Source organism: Pygoscelis adeliae, unplaced genomic scaffold, assembly GCF_000699105.1.
Source record: "Pygoscelis adeliae isolate BGI_AS28 unplaced genomic scaffold, ASM69910v1 Scaffold87, whole genome shotgun sequence".
NCBI lineage: Eukaryota > Metazoa > Chordata > Aves > Sphenisciformes > Spheniscidae > Pygoscelis > Pygoscelis adeliae.
Genome location: NW_008825098.1, coordinates 95,448 through 120,580, shown reverse-complemented (window position 1 = coordinate 120,580; position 25,133 = coordinate 95,448). Strand labels below are relative to the sequence as shown.

Genomic DNA, 25,133 nt, shown 5'->3' with positions numbered 1-25,133 from the left:
CGGGTTTGTGTGCAGAAGGAGCACAGCCCAAAATGAATGAGGACTGCTCAGTTATTTTGCCCTGGAGAGCCACTGGGTAAGATGTGGCAATGCAGGCCTGTCCTTCTCCAAAAGTATGGGATAAAGCTCCCCATAGTTGTCAGTGTCTGGTCCCATACATTTCTGTTCCTTTTTACATACTTTCTACACCCCAATCTACTGGTGGGTGATCAGGGCACTCTTTTGAGAAGCGTGAGAGGTAGGTTACAACCCCCTGCTTAAGGATAGGTTTGCATTTGGGTCTTGTGCTTTCCTGGGAAATATACTGACTGCTAGCTTATTAGGTGGCCTTATTTTTATATTTCCTACCAGTTCATTTCCACAGTGCAGAAACCCATGCCAAGACGCGCATGTCTTCTTGCAGGACTGAGTTTTTTGAGACCCGAATTTTCTATGGGATCTACCCCTATACTTTTCCTTTCCAGTGCAGTTCTATTGATGCTGATGTAAGTGAGGGCAGAGCGTGCTCCTAAGTTAATCAAGTTGCTGTATGATTGGATCTGACCACAGGCAAGGATGATCTGTGGGACTGGAGAACGGTCAGGTTTCTAGTTCCTCCATCAAATATTACAACGGGAGGTTTTCTACAAGAGCATTGACATGAACCCCGCTAGCTTATCCCCTCTACAGCTTGCTTTTTGCAGCGAAGATGGCTCTGGGATGCTGGTTTAGCTAACACAAACTTCTTCAGGCTGTGCTCAGAAAGAGCAGCATTTTACCTTACACATTTTTTTGGAAGATGCGCAGTGTGGGGGACAGCTTTTAGCTGCATTTTTTGATGAGGTAGATGGGAATACCTCCCAACTTTCCTCTTAGAGAAGATAGCTCCTCACCCTGGAGATACTATTCTGTACGCCTACAAGATTAGTCCATCAGGTCCTACTTTGACACCGACTGATTCTTGCTCCCTATAGCCAACAGGCCTTGTGGTTCCTGAAGTGTAAGAGTTACCGCCGGCAGGGCTTTGCAAAGCCCCTGGTTCTTACCAGCACCCTCGGTCACCCAGTGATAGTGTGTGCCTTGGTTAGTTCCTCTGGCAGTAACTTCTTCAGATGCAGTGCTCACCTTAGGCATGAAGAATTATGATGCTCCCATGTTTTAACGGAGTATTTCCAAAATGCAGTCAGCAGAACACACATCAGCTGTCACTCAAGAGTCGTTTGATCAGGTTTTGCTAGGTTTTGCTCAGGAATTTCTGTGTGCTTCTAGAGCTGATGCTTTTCTTTCACTAAAAAGTGTAACCTGGCCAAAATCCTGTATGCCTTTTAAAACTGGTAGGAGGAGTTGTCTGTACGACAACAGGCACTATGCAACTTTCAGGGAGAATGGGAAAGGGGCTGTCCTCAGGGACGGCAGCCACCCCCCAACATCCTGTTCCCTTATTGAATTTAATGATCCTGAAAAGCATATAGCTCTGTGCTCTGAAGAATGAGATCCATCTATCCATCCAACCAAAGAACCGCAGACGTCACATTGGTGATTTGTTTAAAGCTGTTTCCAAACAGACCCCTCCCAGTTGCTTCAGGGACTGGGGAGCCCACATACCCTTGTGGTGCCAAAAGTGCCAACCAACACACGAGCCATGGGACCTCCAGCTCAAGCCCCTCTTTCAGGTGGGAAAGGAAGCCCAGCAACTCCTGGTGGCCACATGGCAGCCACTGTGGTTTTTGGTTGATAATGCCGTGATCTGTATTTGAATTTGAGGGTCTGTGAAATAAAGTTCTCCATCTGCTGCTACCAGTCCACCTCAGCCTTTGAAGTTTCTTCTCTGAGGCTTCACTTCCCCGTTGTGCATAAAGCAAAGCTGTAATAGGGCCGGAGACATCCAGCAGCTGTATGTACACCCTGTGTAGATTTTAGTACTCAAGCAGAAAGCTGGATATGTGTGCAGTTAAGGAAGTGTTTCCACAGCGGGAATGCAAATTCCCCTTATTGGCAGCAGAAGCACAGTAGCAGCAACTGAACAAAATGTTACAGTGGTTTGCCTTTGCTGTCTCATTCTCAATATGTGTTTTGCAGTCTCTCATAGCTGTAATTTCAGCCTCTTTGGAGACCACTGGGTTTTTTTGCTTTTTTATTAACCTTAAACAGGTACAAAATCTATTTCCGGCAAGTAGTACATGGAGGACAGCACCCTCTTCAGCAGGCAGTTGCTGGGATGAAAGTGTGTATTTGAAACCAAATCCAAAAATCAAATAATATTCTTCAAAGAGGCACTCAAGTCTCAAGGTACCTGAAATAGCTGCTGGCTCAATAGCCCGTATGAAAACTGCTAAAGTTTTCTCAGTCTCACTTGGGCATCTTGTACTGTGTCCAAATGAGTAGTTAGTTTCACAAATGTTTTATTCTTACTGGCATGTGTATGTGTGCCCTTACTATCAATACGGCATGGGATGCGTGTCTGTTGTTACAATTCAGGTGAAGCAGGGGAGCTGTGATTTCCCTGTGGCTCTTGGAGGCGATGCGAGCTCAGCATTGACTGCAGCAAGGTGAGCGGTGCCGCTGTGACCGGTTGGCATGGCTGCAGAGAACACCAGCCGCAACGCCATCATGGTTGGGAGACCAGATGAAGAGTGATCCTGCCACATCGGCCAGGCACGGGGAAGGCAGGAGTGCAATGGCCTCACCTCCCAGAATCCTAAATCGCCTTTTATTGAGGCAAATATCTCGCTGCTCCCAGCCGTTTGCATCTTGTTTCTTCTGGAGAATTGCACTCATGGGCACCGGAGGGCTTTGCCTGTGCCTAGAGGGTAGAAGACTTGCTGTTTTTGGCAGGTGCTCTCTGCTCTGAAGATGACTCTAGGGCAGGTTGGTGTGGTAGAGGCAATGAGAGACCAGGATACAGGACTTGCACCCTGCTGACTTTCCTCTTGAGATTGCGAGAGGTGTAAGGAATGACTCGTACGATCAGGAGGGGAGGATCTAGATGAGCTTGTATCCCTTTTCCATTCTTGGGGGTTTTTTTGGAGCAGATGTGCTGTCGCTCTACCAGATTCTCAAGGAGTCACACACATGCAAGTGTGCCAAGAGATTTAAGTGTCTAGTAATGCTAGTAACTTGGCATGGCTAAATTTGTGTCAGCAATTAGCTTCCGTAATAGGTTTTCCTGCATATGTAATCGCTTGTGTGATTTATGTTCCCTGTGTTCATTTAGTCTGCACAGAAGTCTGGCCTGGCTTTGCAAGTCTTAGTCCCTGCATGTGCTGCCTTATTTCAGGCTGCTGCTGGAAACATCCTGCAGCAGCACAGGTCTGGCTGCAGCTCCAAGGTACAGCCGGGGCAGTGATTGTGGATTTCTGTTCTTGCTGATGGTCTCGCTTTTCATGTTGGGTGGCATGTGGCAGGTTCCCTCTGTTAATTAGAACAAATGTGCCAATTATGTTAATGTATCTCCCGATACCAATCAGCGAATAATTAGCGACAACACATCTGTCTCTCACTGGGGAGCGGGATGACAGAAAAGACGCTACAAGGTACATTGCTCTAAATTACAGCCGCCTTGGATCGTGCGCTTCCTCTGCCAGTCGTGGGGATGGCTCAGTCTCGTGGCAGGCTTGCCAGCGTGTTAGCAGCACTGGATGTGTAGATCCAGCACAGCTGGCAGGAGCCACGTGCCTCACTGCCCTGCAAATTACATCCAGAGCACTAAGGAACGCTGACCAAAAAGTAGCTGACTTCAGGCGTGCTCCACCTTCTAAGCATCCGCAGTTGCTGTGAGTCAGGATTTCATTCAGTGTGCTCACACCTGTACAGAGGGGCCTTCTTTTGCTAGTGAGTTTGCAAACATATGACAAAAATACCTTCTTGAGTGGAAAACTGAAAAAAGAAATGGGGATTTTGTGCCTGCTTTGTTCCAGGGGGCTGGTATGTAAGAAAAAACAGTTGCATGTTGTTGTAATTTTCCATAGCTGTCATCTCCACAAGGGAACACTTACCCCATCCTTCATGGCAGTATTGTTGCCAATTAAATGATTTCTGTTATGATAAGGAAAAACTGATGCCCAGGCTTTTTCTATGTATATGCACAGCCATCTGTACGTTTATTAATAACAGTTGGTGGGACATGCCTGATTTAATTGAATAAATAGAGCTAGGTACCTGATCAAGAATCATTGTGACTATAGCTAGTAAATATACATCCTCAATATTTAGGCAAAAGCAAACATCTACTCTAGAAACGTCTTCTCCAGAGAGTTGAAAAACGGAGCTATGAGGGCGTGATTTGGTATGACCCTGAAGACAGGCATCTTGTGCACTTTGAAATGCCCATGGGTATCCTGCTGCCCCTCTGTCTGCTCGCCCGGAGGGGTGCAGGTCTCTGGCACATAAATGTCCAGTGCCTCATCCGTCAGCATCTTGCAAGCATGGTGGTTTCCCCAGGGCACCAGTCACCGTTATCCAGGCAGCAGAATTAAATTCATGATAAGTTTCTGCATTGACTGGATTAACAGCCTACTTCAGCGAGGGGGCTGTGCCTTGGGGAATGACATAGCATCAAAAGAGATTGTTGCTTTTAACTCCTGTAATAACAGTTTGCATACTTGTCATTCGTAAATCACACTGTCTCGTTCCACTTTGTTCTCATCTCTTTTGTATTTGACACCTGATCTCTTCCTACTTACGTGACAGAACAACCCTGCTCCCACCTATTCTGGTTACCTCAAAAAAATAAATCTGAGGTTTGGAGGTGCTGAGCACTGCAGTCACCTGCACCAGACAAAATGAGACCGTTAGTAACTGAAAATAAGTACCAACAAAAGTCTCATTTACATGTTGTAGGGCGTTTAATTAGTTACCATTTCTACAAGGACTGAGAGAGAAAACACAACCACTGGAGGGGTGTGCTCTTTTTTCTGTTGCTCTACTGATGGGTAAAACGTGTATGAAAGGAGACTCTTGCCTCTTGTCAAATCATCCATCAGTTCCTCCCTTCAGATTTGACAACATTACAGTTTGCAACATGAACAGACTCACGACATCATAAAAACCTGGATGCCAGAAGAAGACTGAATTAGATGTATTAAAGAGATATCTTGTAAAAGAGATGGGGTTTAGATATGCACATACAGTACTGATGTACTGGCAAAACAGATTTTTCAGAAAAAAAGACATCCTGTTGTTCTGCAAATTTAACGTTTTATTGTTAGCAAATTCTGTGAGCCATTAGGTGAAAAGGATCTTTTTCCTAAGAGATTTGGTGAAGAGCCAGAGGCAGTATACTGAATTGTAGAGAGTATCTTTTTTTTCTGATATTGGCAACTCCTGTTTTCATATCATCTTCGGTGTTTTTGCAGGGATGACAGGGAATTTAGTGTTCATAGCTTTAATTTTGTCTAATCAGCTGAGACCCAGACTGAATATGCATGTGTGTGTTTTTGTGGAGAGAGAAAGTGTTGCAGAGTACTGGAAAAAGAGAACTGTGTGGAGCGTGGAGCCATGCATAGTGCTGAGGGCTGCTAGAGTATGTGATCGGATGGGTGTACCAGAAACATTTTGGACTGAGCCTTAGACCATGTAGCCTGTAGTCCTGTCTTCACTGATGTCCTGATGTCCTCAATGAGCAGAGCACAGGAAAAGTATGGGTGGATTTGAAGGTGATACGTGCCCAGCTGTGGCAGCACGTGTAGCATCTTTTAGAATCCTGACACAAGTCTGTACTCCATCCCAGAAATAAATAATGATATTAAAAACCAGGAAAGACATTTTGTTTGTGTGAGAGGCAGGGGTTAAGTGGCAGCCTACCACTGGTGGAGAGGTAAGCTTCTGGCTTGTTTTTCAGTCTGGGATGCATGCAGACTTGACCTGCGGGTGAGGAAGGAGCTAAACATTGCCATTGACTGAACAGGAATCTGTCTGTCTTGATTATACCTAATACCTATTAGGATTCAAGAAAGGAGGAAGAACAATTTTAGTCATCCTGGCAAGGAAAACCACGTTATTGACTAAGAGCTTGTATCTTCCATGGTAAAACATGAATGTTGTAGTGACAGAAACACAGCCTCCAAAGTTTTATGTCTTTTTTCTTCCTTCCCTGTTCCTCGCAGACACACGTATCCATTTCCACAGCCCTTTTTGCACCACCGATTTTAAGCTATACAGTATCGATGGTTGTGAGGCTACCACATACTGCAGCAATCTGCTGTGGGAGTGAAGGGTTTAAATCAAGCCTTCCTCAGGGCAGCGGCTTTACATTCACTAAGGTGTACGTCTTTGGAAGCAGCTCACACCTGATGCACATCCACCCAAACTGGGGTAGGGGAGCTGCAGCTGCTTAAAGTAGAGCTAAAGATGGGGAGCAGATGGTGGGCAGCTTGAATCCAAGCCCACATCTGCCAGTGCTGGTCTTGCACTGTTGGACCGGTTCTGTCCGGGGATGAATCAAGCCCTCTGTGTTTAACACCGGGAGAGGCCATTGGTTTTCTCCCCACAGCTCAGGGCAGTCTGTACGTCTGTCTCCAGAGAGCAGGTTCTCTGTTGGTTTTGGGGTATGTTGATGCTTGGGCAGTTCCTCAAATGTCTTTGGAAAAGTGGGGGTTGTGAGAGCAGGTCTTGGCAGTTAGCACCTCGCGGGTCCGGTAGGTTGATTGTGTTTATGTTTTTCTTCCTTTAATTAAATCCTGGGCACAAGCTGAGGTGATCCAGTGAGACGAAGGCCCGGCTTTGATCCATCCAGGGCCCCAGTCCCATCCTTCAGAGCACGCTCAGTTCAAATGAAAACAAGCTACTAGATTTGCAGCCAAATTATATTAGGGTGGCTCACAGCAGTCAGCTGGGATATAATAGGGTGTTTCTTTAGGAAGGCAATAAAGAGAATATTGTCTAGATTAAAAATCACATATGAAAATATTTTTCTGTGTAACCAAGAAAATCACGCTTTATTAAAATAAAATATAGCTTACATAAAGAAAAGGGAAAAATAAGCACTGATGTAGTTTTTGTGATTCCCTATTTCCTTGGTAACTGTCTCTATTTTGTTTAATCCTGATTGCAGCAAAACAATAACATGCATGTACATGTGAGTGCATGTATACTTAAAAACATCATTGGCGTGTTTGTAATTAGTGTGTGACCTACTCTGGTATAAGGCCTCATTGTGTTAGACCCAAGGCAGGTACATACAAGGTTACTGCATTATTAACTGCCTAATTAGACAAGACATACAAAAGGATGGATGAGATCTCTGCTGTTTAGGGTTTCTGATGTTGTAAGGGAATTTTCTGTTGGTAGATATGGTCCTAAGGTATCATTCCTTCCTTATCCCTTGCCTCAGACTCTGAAAACATAGATTAGCTATTTGTCTCTGTACAGTAGCTGGCAGCCTTTGAAAATGCGTTGATATTTTCAAGGCAAGGCAAGACAGCTGTTGTGTGGGCAGGTGGGAGTGAAAGGGACCTGAAGGAAAGGGTAGGCATGAAGGGTGTTCTCCTGCATTTCTGCCGTGGTGTTTTGTTTCAGTTGGCAGCATGCCTCAGGTGAGTCCTTTGTGATGTGGCTTGACTTGTTGCGCTTTCTGGGATGAGCAATGTAACCACAGATACTGTGCCCGTTGTGGTGTGACCTGGTGCTGACTCACTGCCTTCCCTCTCGCCCTTTGAAACCCTAAGGTGGAGTGGCTGAAGAACGAAGAGGTGATTGATCCCGTGGAAGACCGAAATTTTTACATCACCATCGATCACAACCTGATCATTAAGCAAGCCCGGCTTTCTGACACAGCCAATTACACTTGTGTCGCCAAAAACATTGTGGCCAAAAGGAAAAGCACCACAGCGACTGTGATTGTCTATGGTAAGTGATGTCTCGTCCTGGTGCACATGGATGGACGCACGCTCAAAGCAAGCGGTGGGACAGGTGGGGGGTGCAAAATGCCTGTATGCAACTCTTCCTGTGGTGAGTGACCAGGCTGGGCCGCCTGTGCTGCCTGTTGACTCGCAGCCGTATGCAGCGACTGCAGTCAGGGTTCATTACCAAAAATACTCCGAAGTACAGATCTGATATCTTGGCTTATTGGTGACAGACAACGGCATTCAAGGAGGAACAGGCACCTACACAAACAGCCGGTTGCCTCACTGAAGAGAAGGAGGTTGCTCCCGTTGCCGTAACACACGCCATCTGGATGCAGCAAGGAGCCATTAGGGCACTTCCTCCAGCAGGCGCGTCCAAGGCATTGCTTTCTACCAACGCATTTCACATTCTTAGTGTCACTTTTCAGAAATAAAAGTAAAACTGAAAGGAAGTTTGTGCTTCCAGGTACTGGTAAGAGTGTCACAGCACAGCAGAATCTTCCACCTTCTTAGATCTCTTTAAATAAACTTATTTTTGGTGTCTACTTCCAAAACATACTCTGATGTCAGGGGCAAAGTAGCAAAGCAGTCTGGGACTGCAGTTCATAGGCACGCAGCCTAGCTTAAAAATAAACATCAGGGGAATACGAAGCATGGGATAACATTATTCTGTGTCCGCATCTGCAGCCTTGCTCTGATATTGAGGATGGCCGTGCTTTGGCTGGGGAGGGACCAGATGAGATGCCCTCCTGGGGTCTCTTCCAGGCTGTGTTGCGCTGCAACTCTGTCCCACCAGTCCGAGCCTTTGCCCCTGCAAAGTTACTGCCCGATACGTCCCAGGCGGGGGTATCCACCAGAACAAAACCTGCTCTGACAATGTGCCAGCTGACTGTCCTGGTGTTCCTTACAATCAGCTTAATTATAGGATAGACAAGTAGGAAAAAATCCCTATGATTATCCCTAATATTCATTTCATATTCAGGGTAGCAGTTAGATTTAATTGTAAGCAGTTGCTTCCCTGAAGTTACAATGAGGGCCTTTTAGTTCAGTTTTTATAGAAAACTGACTGAATTGAGTTGATTAGCAGTGTTTATGATATTGAGGGATGGACCATGCAAGAGCACTGTGTTTTGTGACTGTGATGAATGCAGAAACATAAAGATGGAGGCATACTGCAACTCTTCCTCATACATATACAGCATTTTTTTCAACAGTGCAGTCGAGAGACATATGTAGGGGAGCAGCCATTTTTATGGGGTTTGCTACCAGAGCTGCTTAAGGGTTGTGTCATATCACAAACATTTGGGTTTAAGGAATCTGAGCAGTTAGTATGTTATCCATACCCTGGCGACGATATTATTACATAGAGCAGCACAGCTCCTTTTTCATCCATTTATCTATCCCAGAAACTGAGGTGGGTGAAAAAGAGTCAACACAAATATCTTCCCAGAGATAAATATCTTCCCAAAGTCCAATAATAAAAATGTATTCAGTGTGAATTCAGCTTACATATCTCTTATGGAAGTGCCGAGACATTCATATGCACCAGCTATGTCCACAGAGGGGTCAGTGAAGTTGTCCTGACATCCTGAAATCACCTTCTGGAAAGAAAGGGAAAGAAAATTACCGATTTCTAATCAAAGCATGGGGGTCTCTCAGCATGCATAGATGATGGGTACATCTGAGAATGAGCTGGAGTGCAGGTTATCTCCATTTGGAAATGGTGCAGCTTTCAGAGTGCAAGCTCCTGGCTGGCAGAGCTGTGGGTGCTCTCTGAACCTGCAGAGATTTTGGCCATGCCACACATGCCGCCAGGTGCTTAGTACTGGGTCAGCTCAGTTTTCAGGAGAAGGCAGGTCACCTGCCAGCTGTAATCGTCATCAAATGGTGTTTTTCAGTCAGCGTCAGCATTTCTTTGACTTGTACAATGACTTCTGGCATGCTGTACATTCCGTATGTTGGAGACGTGGGTTTGTGTCTGTTCAGTGTTGCTTCTCGTGCTCTTCCCAGCCATCACTTGTGACCGCTGTCGGAGGCAGCATGACACAGAGCCACAGGTGCCTTTGGGCTGAACAGGATGGCTTGCTTACGTGATCATACTCCTTCTCTCTTGCTTTTCAGTGAACGGAGGCTGGTCTACCTGGACTGAGTGGTCAGTGTGTAACAGCCGATGTGGGAGAGGTTTTCAGAAGCGTACGAGGACCTGCACCAATCCTGCCCCACTCAACGGTGGTGCCTTCTGCGAGGGCCAGAGTGTTCAGAAAATAGCTTGCACCACTCTGTGTCCAGGTTCAGTATGAACAGTACATAGCCCTAGATAAATAGTTTGTCTGTCACCAGTCATTTCAGGAGAAGACTATTAGTTACAAAAGCCTCCTTCTCTTTATTAATAAATCCAACATTTCAGTGAATGAATATGAAATTATATTATGTAAGTAGATAAAATAGTGAGCACATTATATCAAGCAGCAGAGGATTCAGACCCACTTTTGGATGCAGCTTGCACCGGTGTCTCAGCCCTGGTAATTCAGGTGATTTGGGGGACATTCAGAGCTTCAAATTGTAGGAGATCAAGGTTGAAAGCTCTGGAGAAGGACTGAAACTTGAATATAGAAAGAAACTGTGGTGTAAATATATTTGCAATGTCTGTTCAGTCCAGCTGTCACAGCAAGTGGAGCATCTGGGGTATGGATGTTAAATTTGAGGCGCGTGTTTACCTGACTTCAAATACAAAGATGTTTATACTGGAAAGAGATGTGTATGCATACCTCTAAAAGGTATTTAAATGTAAACTGAAAAATACAAAATTGCTTCAGGACACGCAAGGTAGTTGGTGGCTTTTCTGTGAGAAAAGTTCTGCCGTTTTTCCTATTGTCCAGTGCTTTCCTACCTCTGCAGTCCCACTCGAATCGATGGCAGTGGGGTTGTCTTTAGCTTGTGAAGTTTGGCCATCCAACTCCGGATCTTAGTGGTGGGTGAAACTTAAAAGCTGAAATTTCATCTCAGGTCGCTATTTCAAGTGACAGACTCCTGGGTCAGGCTGTGTCACTGGAACAATTTCATTGTTTGTTCTGCAGCTGTTCAATTTAGTGCTTTTGAAAATGATTTGCAGGATTTTGAAAGGCGCTAAACACATTCCTGATTCTGCTCATGTGAAATAGATCAGTACCTCTAGATATTTCTTTTAATAGAAAATATTTAACATTACATATCTTCCTACTAAAGAAGAATTTCTGGCCAAGTTTAACTTTAACCTCTGTGTTTAAAAATGCCAAAAAAAAAAAAATTACAGATCTCCAACTTGTTGTTCATTTTCTTGTACACTTTGAGCACAGATAAACTGCTGACAAGTTAATAAAAGGGGGAAGAAAGAGCAGAAATGGGTCTGGGGCAGAGAGAAAGGAGAGGGAGACCAAATGTGCTTTTACACGCCAGAAATAGGACTTTAAGAAGAGCAGACTGACGATCCTTCTGCTTTGCTGGGAGTGGCCGGGAGTTGCAGGCTGGCTTGTGCCGAGACATGCATTGCTCTCGCTCAGTCTCACTTTTATGTACCCCCTAACAAGTCATGTCCTTTCCTTGTCTCAGTGGATGGCAAGTGGACATCCTGGAGCAAGTGGTCCACCTGCGGCACAGAGTGCACCCACTGGCGCCGGAGGGAGTGCACAGCCCCGGCACCGAAGAATGGAGGGAAGGACTGCGAGGGGCTGGTGCTGCAGTCCAAGAACTGCACCGATGGGCTCTGCATGCAGGGTAAGTGCTGCTGTGATGCCTCTGGGATCTGAGATATATGTGGCCACAGAAAAACCTGCAATAGCTGCAGATCAGCATCAATGACCTAAAGTCGCAGAATCATTTGTAGGATGGAGAAATGAGTAAATCCAGTTCTCACCAGTCTGGACACCCCACTCTTCTTCCCTGAAGATGGATGTAATACTGTCTGAGGTTTATGAAGTTGAGCAGTGAAGAATTAGAAAGTCTCATAACAGAGCCCTCTCCCCCCTGCCCTCCCCACCAAACAGCTCTTCTCTCTAATACCGGCTCAGCATCTGTCCTGGGAAGCTTAGCAGTGACTCTTACGGCAATGCAAATGAAAAGTAGAGGGTTTAGGGCAAAGCCAGCATTTTCAAAAGAGTAAACTTGGCAAAGCAAATCAGCTTGTGGCTTCTTACTGTCAGGAACGACGGGTGCATGTCTTTCTACATATAGTAGTTATGCCCCTTTTTGAATTCGGGGTGCCCTGTAGTAGAAAGAGGTACCCTGTATCCATGCAGTGCCTATGCAAACTTCAGTTATCAGCATGCTGCAGCCTCATGAAGATCAGCTCTAGCACTGAAGTCTATTCGTCCTGCGCCTATTCACACCATGGTCCTGCCTTTGTGACTAATAAGGGCGAGAAGTAAAAAAAAGTAGGCTTTTAGTGTGATTCTGACATATGCTGACGAACAATTAGTCTTCTCTGCACCCCATCCCTTCTCAAAAATGAGGTCTTCTCTGTTCTGCCGGTGCATTGAAACTTCCTTTCACATTTCGTTAGCACAATAACCCGAGCCAAAATCCTCACATACACCTTTCTCCTGTTCCTTCATCCTGTCTCTCTGCAGTACTTCTCTGTTGAGCCTCAGCTCTCTGTTGCCCAAAGAGTTGTGGCTGTAACTAGCCGGTATCTATGTGTCCAAATCATAAAATGCTTTGATTTAACATTAAATATCTTCCTACTAAAGAAGAATTTCTGGCCAAGTTTAACTTCAACCTCTGTGTTTAAAAAGTAAAAAAAAAAGCATTTCTGTCATGAAAAAGGAGTCAGGAATTTTTATTCTCTGAGGCAGGTTACTTTTGACTGAAATAGTCACAATGACAGAAAAGTGACACTACTAACTAATAAATAGGTCTACTTCTTGAATAAGTGCCATATAGGTGGCTACTGTGCTGGCAGCTATCTCTGAGCTACCCTGTGGCACAGCATGGCCGTTTGCTCTGAGGTTTCCCAGATTTACAAAAAAGGCTTCTTCAGCGTGGCTCGCACAAACACTTTCATCACTTTAAAAACCATTAGTCAATGTCAGCAGCCTATAAAGCTGTAATTCCTCAAAACATTTGTTTTTATGGGGAAGACAGAAAGGTGAGATTCAGAGCTCCTCTCTTTTTCTTTTCTAAAGATAGAAAGAAAAAAAAAATCCAGCCACATCTTACTGTATAACACCTTGGTGACTTTTATAGTGGGGAAGCTAATGTACCCCTAGCTCCAGCGGTGTGAATAAGTCACTATGGTAAATTAGGAAGAAAAGATACATTTCCCCATACAGAAGAGCTCTTCACTATTGGATTATATTTAGACAGGTGTATGTCATCTTTGTGTATGTGCATAAAGAGAGCCATTTAAGCAGAAATCTTGTGGAAAAGTAGATATAATGGAACAGCAGAATAAAAGCCCTGTAGGGATCTCATTTATCTGTTGATGGTATATTGCATTTTATTTGTGAAAGTGGATGCTGAGTATAAAGCAGAGGTCTTCAGCGGGAGAGAGGGTGAGGCTGTTGTGAATCCTATTCTGCTTCATATATATGTATCTAAAAAATGGTAATGAAAAATATACAGTCACATATTGACCTGCTTGGCTCCAGGGCCTGTGATCATCCTTCAGTGTTAGAATTTAATGGCAGTGTTTTAATGGTGTCTTTATACTCGTGGGGTTTCATATACCTGTAAAACTTACAGTCCTGCTCCCTGATCCATCACTGCTGAGAAGATTGATTTGCTGTACTTGGTGGCAGTGTGCCTGCTGCGCTCTCTCTCTCTTTTTTTTTTCTTTCTCCTTCTCAGTTTATGCAAAACCAATCTGAACACTAACATTTTTGCTGGTGTGGATCTAGATTCATAGCAGATCTACCTGCTGAGCTAAGAAGAAATACAGGACTCCTTTCATTCCTTAAACACCATGCTTCTTTCCACCTTGTTTGAGGCTGGTGGGGACTGACTTGGCACTGACATTTCTCCTAGCCTGGGGACCTGTGGATCCACAGCAGACTTTTCCAACATCTTCATGCCAGTGGGTCTGTCATGGCATAGGTGGCATGGGGGGAGCCATGGCCACCTTTCCTCTGTGGCCGTAGCCCTCCGGGAGATGTGTTGGCCAGGTGCTTACCTGCACCATAGCCAAATCCTGCTCTAGGTGCCCTGGTGCTTCCTCCTCAGTGTCAGTCTTTAGTGAGAGCTTGAAGGTTGACTTTAGTACCATGAGTGTAGTTGACAGACTGTAGACAGACCCTCTTGCCAGGAGTCACTGGGCTGTTGCTTTGACAAAAACCCACTTGTAAATACATATCTCTATACAGCTGTACATAAAAGATATCCTGGAAAATGTTGGATTGAACGAGTCTAATTTACAAGCCCTTTCTCTTCCAGTCTATTATTCACTACAGTAGCATCAGCTGGATAAATCAATAAGCTCTTTCATCAGACTGCCCCTGCTCCAGCAAAGAGCAGCAGTCTGCACCACTATCGATTTCTGTGGGGATAAAAACTGTGGAGCTTTCTCCATCCCTTGTAATTACAGTATTTTACACCCAAAGCTGTAGTTAGTGCTTACCACTAACTGTGGCATTTCTTGTGCAACTCTGCTGTCACATTTATGCAGACTAATGATCTTGCTAGTACACACATACACTCCCTTATCCAGTAGTTAGTATTTTTCTGCTAACATGAAAGGATGAACAGTCATTAAACTAGAGAGCCTGCAGAGAGACAGCAGGCTGAATTGAAGAAGAAAAGCAGCTGTAGTGAAAATTTAGGGCGGTCATTACTATTTTAAGTTTCCAAATACAAAATATTGCTTAGCAGGTCCCATTATAACAATTTTGTAATTCCTGTAATAGCATTAATATGATCTTCTGGAACAAAATATGCTGTAGGTGTAAGAAGAATTGGCTGGTTACCACCCACACTAGTTGCATTATTGCCTCCATAGTTGCATTATTTCCCATTTGAAGTATGAGTACTGTGGTAAATACTTAAGTGCAAGGAACGACACTTTTAAAGGCACGCACTGCATCTCACAGGGGATCGCTGTAAACTGAAACACTGCCATTAGCCCTCCACTCATCCCACCTAATGACTTTGGTGGGCGTTCTGTGTGGGGACTAAGAAAGCAAAGCACTCCACTGCCAGCTCAAACTTCAGCACAAGTAGTTCCCTTCACTAGATCACAAATATGTTTAAAGCAAAGTACAAGGGGAAGTGTTTTGCTGGGCCCAATCTGGAATGACTGCGAGGTCATGTGTATGGTACCAAACAGATGCTAAAAGTCCCTGGTGGGCCAAACGCTGCTTTGCATTGTGTGTGAAATGCTGCTGGTAATCAGGAAGAGGTGGACAACCTATGAAGAGAGTTAGCTGTGTTGCATGGTTATGTTGAAGGCTCGTTACGTGAGTTGTGATGTGCAGCTGTCATGCTCAGAGCATGTCACCTGTGTCCTTTCTGTTGAGGATCTGAAGTGACAGTGTTCAGATCTGTATTCTCCCTGTCCTGAATAAGCAAGTACAGGAAGTCCATAGGCGTGAGGTCGGTGCCTGAGCATGCTGGTAAAGCCGTTGGTCTTCTCTGAAATCATGCCTGTGATGCGCAGGGTCGGCACTAGCACGGTCAGAGGGAGACAACCAGTGCCCCTTCTTCAGCTCACTCTCAGCTTTAGTAGACCACAGTGGCTTTTCATAAAAGGCTGGCTAAGTTGTGCTTTCAGTTTTTTCCAAAACACAGGGCTAGCTATCTTACAGCAGCAAGGTAATACCGAAGCATACGTTGTCGCTTGAGGACTATGGATTATATAGTTACATAAATAGTACTGTTGCTCTGTGTAGTGAAAACTGTTCACTTTATACTGTCACACAATATGGAATACAAATCCATCACTGAATAAGGCCAAAAGGAAATTTCCACTTGTGAATCATTGCCAAGTGTCATCAGGTCCAGTGTGGACTTTTCCGTTGTTGCTTTGGATTTAAATAAATGAGCATGAAAAGACTGAGATGTGCTACTATCACTTAAAGAATGGAAGAGAAGATTCAAAACGTCTTCACCCGTCATTCCAGACAACGCTCTGGACTAACTCTTGGGTCACTTTGGTTCTCTCCCTGCACGTAGCTTAAGTACTTGGAAATTCAAATAGCGGATACACCACTTGAGGAAAAGGCACCTATACCATGGTGAAGATGTTATTATCAGACTAGTAATTCCATTCCTTGTTAAAAAAAGGCTGCCTTCTAGTCGAGAGTGAATTGATGTGAAATGATGACGGCAAATCTATATTTCCCAAGCGCTTTGAAATCCTTGTCTGAAAGGCGGTAGGAAGTTCATAAGGTTCCCTCTTAACAATGATAGTGCCTAAGGGAGTGAAAAAGATGCAGTTTGTCATGCTTGTGCACAAAACAGTTAACTGCTGCCCTTTTCCAGTCTTGTGCCTGTTTACATATAGATCTCGAGTAGAAAGCAAGATTAACCTGATGCTAACATCTCTTTCTTCCCGCAACAAATATATTCTGCACATGCCCTGCTTGTTTAATGTAACATGCCAGAACCTCTGATGGAATAAGCATTCATTTCCCTTTTTGGCTTGTTTTGAAAGCAGGCATTCAGGGAAGAATTAGAGGGCAGAGCAGTTTGATGAGGACCTCTGGTCCTCCAGAGCAGATTAGTGTGCAAAGAGCAGGGGAATGTTTTCCAGACTCCAGGAGGTAAGCAAAGCTCTCTCAAGGGAGACTGCAACAGAAGCCTGTGTGTGCAAAGGAATGAAATAAAACCTTTTATTAAGAGCATGTGGGTCAAGAGAGAACTTCCAATACGTTTAGTCTGTCAGCATAATGATTTAGCCACCTGGCCTGTTTCACTGAGCCCTTGCAGGGGGAGTTTCATTCATTTCAAGAATGCATCTCATCTGTTCCTAGAGGAAGTTTTCTGTAATACTGTTATTTGATATGATGCGTTATTGTGTTTTTAACCCAACAACTACTATGTAATGATGTAGCAGCCAAGGGAGTTTACGCACACATCTCAGAGTTACGACTCGTCTTTATTTGTATTGTAGCAACATGAGAAATCCCCAGCTGAGAAGCGTCCACGCTCTGGTGGGCCCCCTGCAACTGAGAGCTCTCGCCTAGAAAACCTACTGCTCAAAGCAGATAAAAGTGTTGGGAGAGAACGGAAGTGCAGAGCTACAAGCAGAACCCAGTAAATCGCTGTGTCTTACCCCAGTCAGTTCAGAAAAAGCCACCTCCACATTAATTTTAATGAAAGGCAAGTGCTCTAAGATCTCTAGGCTGTTTTGAAAAATCTCAACTAATTAAAAAATATTATAGCCATGCAGAGAGGAGAAAAAACCCAACCTTGTCCATCTATAATTTTCATTCTTCTTAATTCCCTTGGGTTTTTCTTTTATTCTTCCTTATTCCTCTGCACATTAAAAAAAAAAAAAGTTACTCAGATCAAAGAAAAATGCAAGCTTATAATAAAGTCTAACTGATACATTAACTTCATCGTGGAAAAAACACCAACCATACAGTGACAATAATGAGTGTTTATATTTTCCTTACCATGTACAAAGGTGGGTATATTTTGTGATTTTCGCTTTCCTGGCAGGGTGTCAGGCAGAGTGAGGTTACATGAGCAGCCCAAGGCTCATCATGGAGTTAGTGACAGGATCAGGAGTAAAACTCAGCGCGCTCTATTTCTAAATCTGTGTTCTACATGAAGGGCTAACAAAAACATTGGCAGCATCCTTAAATGAAAATTCATGTTGGGGAAGGAAGTTTCTATAGTTTGGGAAATGAACACTGAGCTGATCAACCGATTCTAGAGTCTCGGGGATTTTTGAGGCTACAAGCCAGAGAGCCAGAGAATACAAGTTACCTTACCTGTGAGCTTATAGACCTGCCAAAGATTTCGATCCGTGTCACTGAACATCCATGTGGATAACTCATGCTTTCCACAAGACTTTTTCCCAGCAGCCCTGACAGTTTCGATCCCCCTTCTAGATCCCCTCCCAGCTGTCCCTTCCTTCATCTTGTTTTTTGCCATGTGTGCCCTCTTCAGTGCTGCCCCATGTCCTTCTTTCAGCTCTCCCTGTAACCCGTTTGCTCTTGTGCCACTACAACTGCAAAACAAAGCAAACCCCAGGAAGTCTATTTAACATTCAGTCATTGCAAACATGGAATTTGCAAATACACAATCTAGCAAATTGCAATGCTAGACATGTGTTTTCTTTTGCTGTCAAACATGCATAACAAACCCAATGTTAAGGTTCTGTGCTTCTAAGATACTAAAGACTGACATAAGATTTAGCCAAAAGGTCAAAATCCTTAACTGTAAAAGATTGCATACTGTCAAAATCAGCTATTCTAATCCACATCAGCTTTTAGCAACAAGTTATCCTACTCTTCCATCTTTCCCCACCCCCATATAAATGACATGCATGTTTAAACTCAGGCAAGACCTTTCTAACAGTGTTAACAAAATGTCAGGAATCTAATTTAAAATGAAAACATAGTGGCAATCTTAATTATAGAATATCATAAACTCCTGTTCAAGGACAGAACAAGAGAGACTCCCCATTTAACCTACCTGCTCAGGAAAGATCTGAGATAATAGCCAAGTAAATAATCAGTCACAAAACCTCAAGCTCCCTGTGTATTAGCCCACCCTGAACAGGCCAATAATTAGTCCTTTAGAAGGAAAATAAATTACTGTGCATTACCTCTGGGATGCCTGATATCATATCTGACCTTCAGCATCATTACTGCAGACATGAAGCTCTTTCTTTAGAATAGCAAATACGGGAAGAAGCTGGGCACGTTCTGTCTGAGAGTTTTTTGCGGCTCCAGGGACTTTGTTTGTTGTTGTTTTTTTTTAATTTTTAACCACCACAAATAAGGTATAAGATATCACATCTTCTTCTGTATGTGCTAGAGTTCCAGGGGAGAGAAACAATTAATAGCAATTACAATTCAAAGATTATTGTTAATATTTCTCCTGTGGTAAATCTGCATTAGCAACACTTTAACTGAACATGAAGCCTTACTAAATAAACAGTCAGAATGCGGGGTTTACTCGAAGGTTGCTCTTGTACTGTTAAGTCTGCCCCCTTGTAGAAAATGAAATACTTCCAGTATTTCCAGTATTTACTTGCTTGTGCAGTCGCGGTCTCCAGACAGTGGGGCCTGCACGGAGCAATTTAAAACTCCTGAATGTCAAATTAAGTCTCCTAAATTCCTTCTCCTAACATGAGAATATGTGACTGTTTGTCCATCATGGGGACTAGATGGAAACCTATAGCATTGCAATGCATCTGAATTAACATTTTGAAAGCCCTTGAAAGTCTTTTTAGAAAGTGTCTTTTGAAAGCTTTGAGCCTTTGCACACTGTATTGATCATCTAGAACTTCCTTTAAAAATAATAAAGAAACTCAGCAAGCTGGTGATAGCTGTAGGATTGCTGAGAGGTGATGGTGAACTAGGTGAGGCAAAAGGAGGCATGAGATGGAAACAGGACTAGTAATGCTAGGTCACTGCTACAGTCACGGCACTGCAAACACTGCAGGGGCATGTGCCTTTTTGTCTCAAAAATGTCTCTTTATAATGGAATTCAGAATTTAGAATTGCTGGATGTCTCTTCCCAGGAGTACAGAGTTTTACAAAATCTGAAACTGGGCTGACTTTGAATTGAGAATGGCATTTTACAGGAAAAGGGAGAGAAGCTGAATTTCTAGAACCTGGAATTTGGAAAGAGCAATATATACTTTTCTTTTTACCCGTTGAGATCCATTGAACTCAAAAATCAACAAAACAAAACCAAACAAAAAAAATTTATTAGGGTTCTTAACCTAATTTTATTCAAACTTTTCAGGATAATTTCTGAGACTGAGACTGATTATAGAAAATTTCAGCCAAGCGCAAAGATTTTAAATAAAATTCTGAGCCACTGGAGCTGGGGAAAAGAGGACGATAACTGAATTCATGTTGAAAAAAGACCTCATCATGGCAATTAAGAACAGAAGCCACTGGGTCCATGTTGTTTGGGACTGGTATAGGAAAATGACCAGCTTGTTGGCTTTGAGTTATTAAATACAGGAACTCATCTGATGTCTATATATCACAGAGAAACAAAGGGTTGTTTCGGTCAACTCTTATGTCACGATGCACCACATACCTACTTTAAATCATCTGAGAACTGCTTCCTTCAAATTTTAGGTATCTACATGTGAGAATTAGTCTCTGTTCATCTGTCCATCATAGCTCTGTGGTTCAGAGCCAGTTGCCAGCAAGAGCTTATTCCTACTTCAGTGTCGCTACACTGGATAAAGCCATCAAAGTAGAGAAAGAAAGGCAGCAGTTGAATGTGTGCCCTCTTCTTTTCTTATAGGCAATTTAAGGGCATTGACTTTGGAGCCAAAAGGGGGAAAGTGCTGTTAGAATATATTATGCTCAACCTGTTGAGTTCATTGCGACAGGATGTTATTGAGACATGTCATGTGGCTAGGCTTTCAAAAGGGCCACATAATTACGTGACCTTAGCTCCTTTTGAAACTGCTACGTAGAGGATAAAGAGCATTTATAGATCAGAAGCAAGTGGTGCCAGATTAAAATGCGATGCATTAAAGAAACAAGCAGTTATGGCGTGCTTTGTGCAATCTTCACTTTATTAAATGAAAGTTCATGTCTCCAACTCTTACTGACCTTGATACAGTCTCAAAATATGTATCATTAACTGTGACCTCAGCAGCTAATGGTATAAAGCAATTTCTTTGCAGGATAATTGTAAATATTTTTGTAAATATGACCTGAAGTGCATAAGCCCTAGTGAATATGTGACCGGAAAGATCACCTTCAGCTACTCCACCATCTTACCTAGTTACTTGCTGGGAAGAGAGAAAGTAGCTGGGGAAAATACAAATGGAAAACTGGGAATTTTTCTTTCTCTCTTATGTGAAGATTTTATTTTCTGCAAGCAACAGAATAAAATATTTTCATAATCTGATCAATTCACTCTAAAATTTATATCCATTAATACAAATTCAGCATGACTAGAAAGCTAGCAAAATCTATTAAGGACCAAAAAGGAGAGCCAGTTACAAAGTTCACTCTGTATGAAGCCGTGACCTAGTGTTTTATACCACAGGGATAAAAGTTGTCTTTAAAACATACCTGTTTGCAGGCCAAGGCAGTATATTCCCAGGGCTTTCTAGGTAAAATCAAACACAGGATTTCAGGGTGCCCGTGGTCATGATGTTGAGTTCCCAGTCTGAGCACCATGTGTGTCCTATATATGCTCATGAATAGGCTGACGGGTAGATTCTTCTGCAGCGGAAAAAAGAGCTTAGAAAAGTTGTTTTGGTGACTATTTGGTGACACTCTGTTTCAATTTCAGTCTCAAGGGAGTCAGTGCCATAATGTCTGCACAATTATCTTTCATAGGTCTGAGATTCTTCCATTCCCAAACGCTTCATTTTTCCCCAACTTGGCAGAAAGTTTATGTACTCCTCCCAAGGAAAATCGCAGCAGATGAATTCATGCTGTAAAAAGGGTCAGCCTGCCTATTTGTCAAAGCTAACCCCCTAAGGCAGATGATCCCACACACGGAGATACGCTGAAGGCCATTCAGCCACAGAGACCAGCCGTTGAGTCTCCTGTGGTCTCTGGCACAAATGTGTTTCCAGAAGGTCAGAGCAAGGCATGTGGGACCAGAATGCTCAGGCTGGACTTCCAGCATTTGAGGATCATCTGCCTTCACTAAATGCACCAAATAAATTAAATGAGCTTGAAAATCTATTTAGTTAAATGGACACAATTCACCAAATCAGCGCAAGTGCGACTGATGCTGAAATTCAGTTAAACTAAATTGATAAAAAGCCTGCTGAAGTCTTTTCTATATACCAACATTGGACTGGTTTATCTTTTCAGTACAGTCTGACATATTCACCCTTCTTCGCTCTTCTCACTGTGTTACATCATTATAAAGGTGCTTAAATTGCTCTTTGCATGCTTTATAGAAAAAGAATAGGCAATGCCTACGTAATGCACCTTTATAATGATACCTCTGCATTTGTACAAAGGATTTGTGCTAGTGTAATTATGTTAGTTAAAAAAAGGCCCACCTTTAACACTTAATAGAAGCACTTCCGCAGGGACAAAAGATGTATTTACAAGCCTAAAGTGGAATGTAAAGTAGAATGCATGGAGAAACATCAACTTAATTAAAGGCTTTTTAATGAATGCATTTACCTTGCAATTACAGTGGTGCAATTTCTGTGCATTAACCCAAGCCTCCCACTGATTCTCCAGGTATGACATAGGGTGAGGTACCTGTAAAATGAGGGAAATAAGTATTCGCTTTTGGTATGCCTCTGAGAGCCTCGAACAGAAGGGACTACGCAAGTGTAAAGTATGATTATTACTGTTTTACTCATCCAGCACTAAGTTACACAACAAAACATCAAAAGCCCCTTTGAAAATGTACATTTCCCAACAAGCTGTAGGAAGAAGTTTAAATTACTTTTCTCAAAGCAAGTAGCTCACTGTGAAACCAGCTGCTCCGAATGTGAGTCAGCAGCCTCAGCAGCCTTCCCAGAGTCAAATCCACCAGCACCTTTCTAAATTCACCCTCATTAAAAATTTTGATGATCCTGGTAGAAGACCCTCAGGTACTTGCCAAGCAGTGCTGTTGATACAAGGAGGAAAAAAAAAAACATAAGAAAAAGATCTCTTTTCACTGCAGTTACTTTGAAGAGAGGAGGGAAGTCATTCTTCATTATTTCAGTTACTAATCCCAGCAGGTTTGCATCATTATCTGATGAAAATGTCCTCTCTCATTGTTTGAAGGCGTACTCAGAGGGACCAATGTGAATGCCAACTTTCTAAAGCAATACCTGTGCTCTGGTGCTGGGAGCATGGCAATAACCCTACCTCCTGCCCAGCCACCACCACCAGCGCATGGCTGCAAGCCTTCCCCTTACTGTTGCCACTGCAATGCCGGCTCCCTTTTGGAAGAGCGCTTTCATGACAAAGGAGTGTTTAAAAGTAGTTTTATTCTAAAAAGTCCTGCCCAAATGGCAGAAGGCATCTGTAGTTGCCATGTTTGAGTGATGTCCAACAAATGTGCTTAATTTGCAAATGCAAATGGAGCTGGCATTTGGCCAGCTGGGGTTGCCAGCTGGGCTGGGATGCTGAAAGTCAACCCAAGGTAAGGTCTCTGCTAGCTTCAGCCAGGGGAGCCTGCCCACATACTGTGAGCAAACAGGGTTGTATGACCACCCCAGCCTAGCTTGTGTAGTGCCGTCAGCTCAACAAGGACTTTACATGCGGGAGGAGTGGCCACCTATCCATCTACAGCCAGGTTGGTCAGCTATGACTCTTGTCCCTCAGCAAAAAATTGGCACGCCCATGTCTCAAATGCATGGCATCTCACTCAGCAGCCCTTAACCCTTCCACCTCCACCATGCCTTCCTTCTATGTAAAAAACACATGTTTTTCAGGCTGAAAATGTGTCCTCGCAGACACTTGTGCAAGCCAGGCTATGTTTGCACAGAAACAGTTGGCTGGAGTTGGGTGCTTTGTTCAGCTCGCAGCACGCACAGAATAAAATCAAGCACACTTTACTAAGCGTGTAGGTTTGTGAGGCTAATGGAAACAGCAAGCAGTATCCTCGCCTCATCCTCCTATTTTAATAGATATGCCTTTGAATACATACACAAAACATTTCTGCTGAAGAAATTGGTGACACTCTTATGTAGCTGCAAGGATGCTCTCCGTAGTTATCAGTAAGAGAATCTATGCAAACTTGTAAGATGCAAATAAGTATTTGTGACAAACAGTGTCTATGAAGAGGTTGCAATGAGGTAGATTTCTTTTAGAGTATTTGAGGACCACGCTTGTTTACTTTGCTGAAAAGACTTGAATTTGGATTTCCATTGTCTCGGGAGGAGAGAATGCTTTCAATAATATCACAGCTAATCCAGTCCCTTGTGCCCGTTGAGTGGCAGTTGCTAGATCATGGAGCTGGGGACAGGAATGACGCACAACCTTGAATGCAAAACTTGCCAGCTGAAATGCAACGTAAGGAGAGAGGAATAGCCTCTCTGGCTCTGCGTGGGTGAGCTCGAGCTCCGTGGGTGATGCAGAGCCGGGGGATGCATGCTGCCCCATGCCAGCTCCCCCGAGAACATGCCGGAGCACATGAAGTGCAGAGAGACATCCTCACTTTCCCAGTGGATTTGAGTACAAGGCAAAAAGGTGTTCAGAGATGCAGTCAGCTTAAATTCCACCTTGTCCTTGTGCCTTGTATTTCCTGCTGGCTGCCTCTTGGTCTCCAGAGACATGTTGCCAAAGGAAATATTGGGCATAAGGCTATAGCTGAAATTGAGGTTGACTGAATATGGGCCTCAGCGTTCATCTGGGGAGTAAGTGGGGTGTAACTAGGGTACTGTGAATTAATGCCCAGACTTGCTGAGCACTCACTCAAGCCCTCGGAAGTCGCTCGCCTGACTTTTTATGACCAATACCTGGAGTACACTAGTAGAAGTAGGAAACAGTTATTACGAAAGATTGAGTATGCGTGTTGAGAGTACACATAGGTGAACTTACATCAAAGTACCAAATAAATTAATGTAAGAACATAATATTTCTAAAAGCAATTATAAGGCTGGAATCATTGCTGTGAAATAAAGTCTTAAATAGATATTACAGGCAATATAGTCTATCCCATGATGTCTCAGAAAAAAAACACCATCATCAAAAAGCAGCTCTTCTTGCTTTGGTGTGGTGGGTTGACCTTGGCTGGATGCCAGGTGCCCACCAAAGCCACTCTATCACTCCCCTCCTCAGCTGGACAGGGGAGAGAAAATATAACGAAAGGCTCGTGGGCCAAGATAAGGACAGGGAGATCATTCACCAATTACCGTCACGGGCAAAACAGACTCGACTTGGGGAAAATTAATCTATTTTATTACAATCAAATCAGAGGAGGGTAATGAGAAATAAAACCAAATCTTAAAACACCTTCCCCCCACCCCTCCTTCTTCCCGGGCTTAACTTTACTCCTGAATTCTCTACCTCCTCCCCACCAGCAGCGCAGGGGGATGGGGAATGGGGGTTGTGGTCAGTTCATCACACGTTGTCTCTGCCGCTCCTTCTTCCTCAAGGGGAGGACTCCTCACACTCTTCTCCTGCTCCAGCGTGGGGTCCCTCCCACGGGAGACAGTCCTCCATGAAATTCTCCAATGTGAGTCCTTCCCATGGGCTGCAGTTCTTCACAAACTGCTCCAGCATGGGT

The 25,133-nt window shown here is 43.6% G+C and overlaps 1 protein-coding gene across 1 annotated transcript in view; it reads left to right on the top strand.

Moving 5' to 3' along the window:
- The window catches only part of UNC5C (unc-5 homolog C (C. elegans)), a 100,647-nt gene that overhangs the window by 40,425 nt on the left and 35,089 nt on the right, over window positions 1-25,133 (top strand). The window contains exons 5-7 of the mRNA XM_009327068.1: window positions 7,644-7,824; window positions 9,942-10,109; window positions 11,409-11,573. Of these exons, the coding sequence (XP_009325343.1) occupies window positions 7,644-7,824; window positions 9,942-10,109; window positions 11,409-11,573 (514 nt within the window). The remainder of the gene's footprint in view (window positions 1-7,643; window positions 7,825-9,941; window positions 10,110-11,408; window positions 11,574-25,133) is intronic.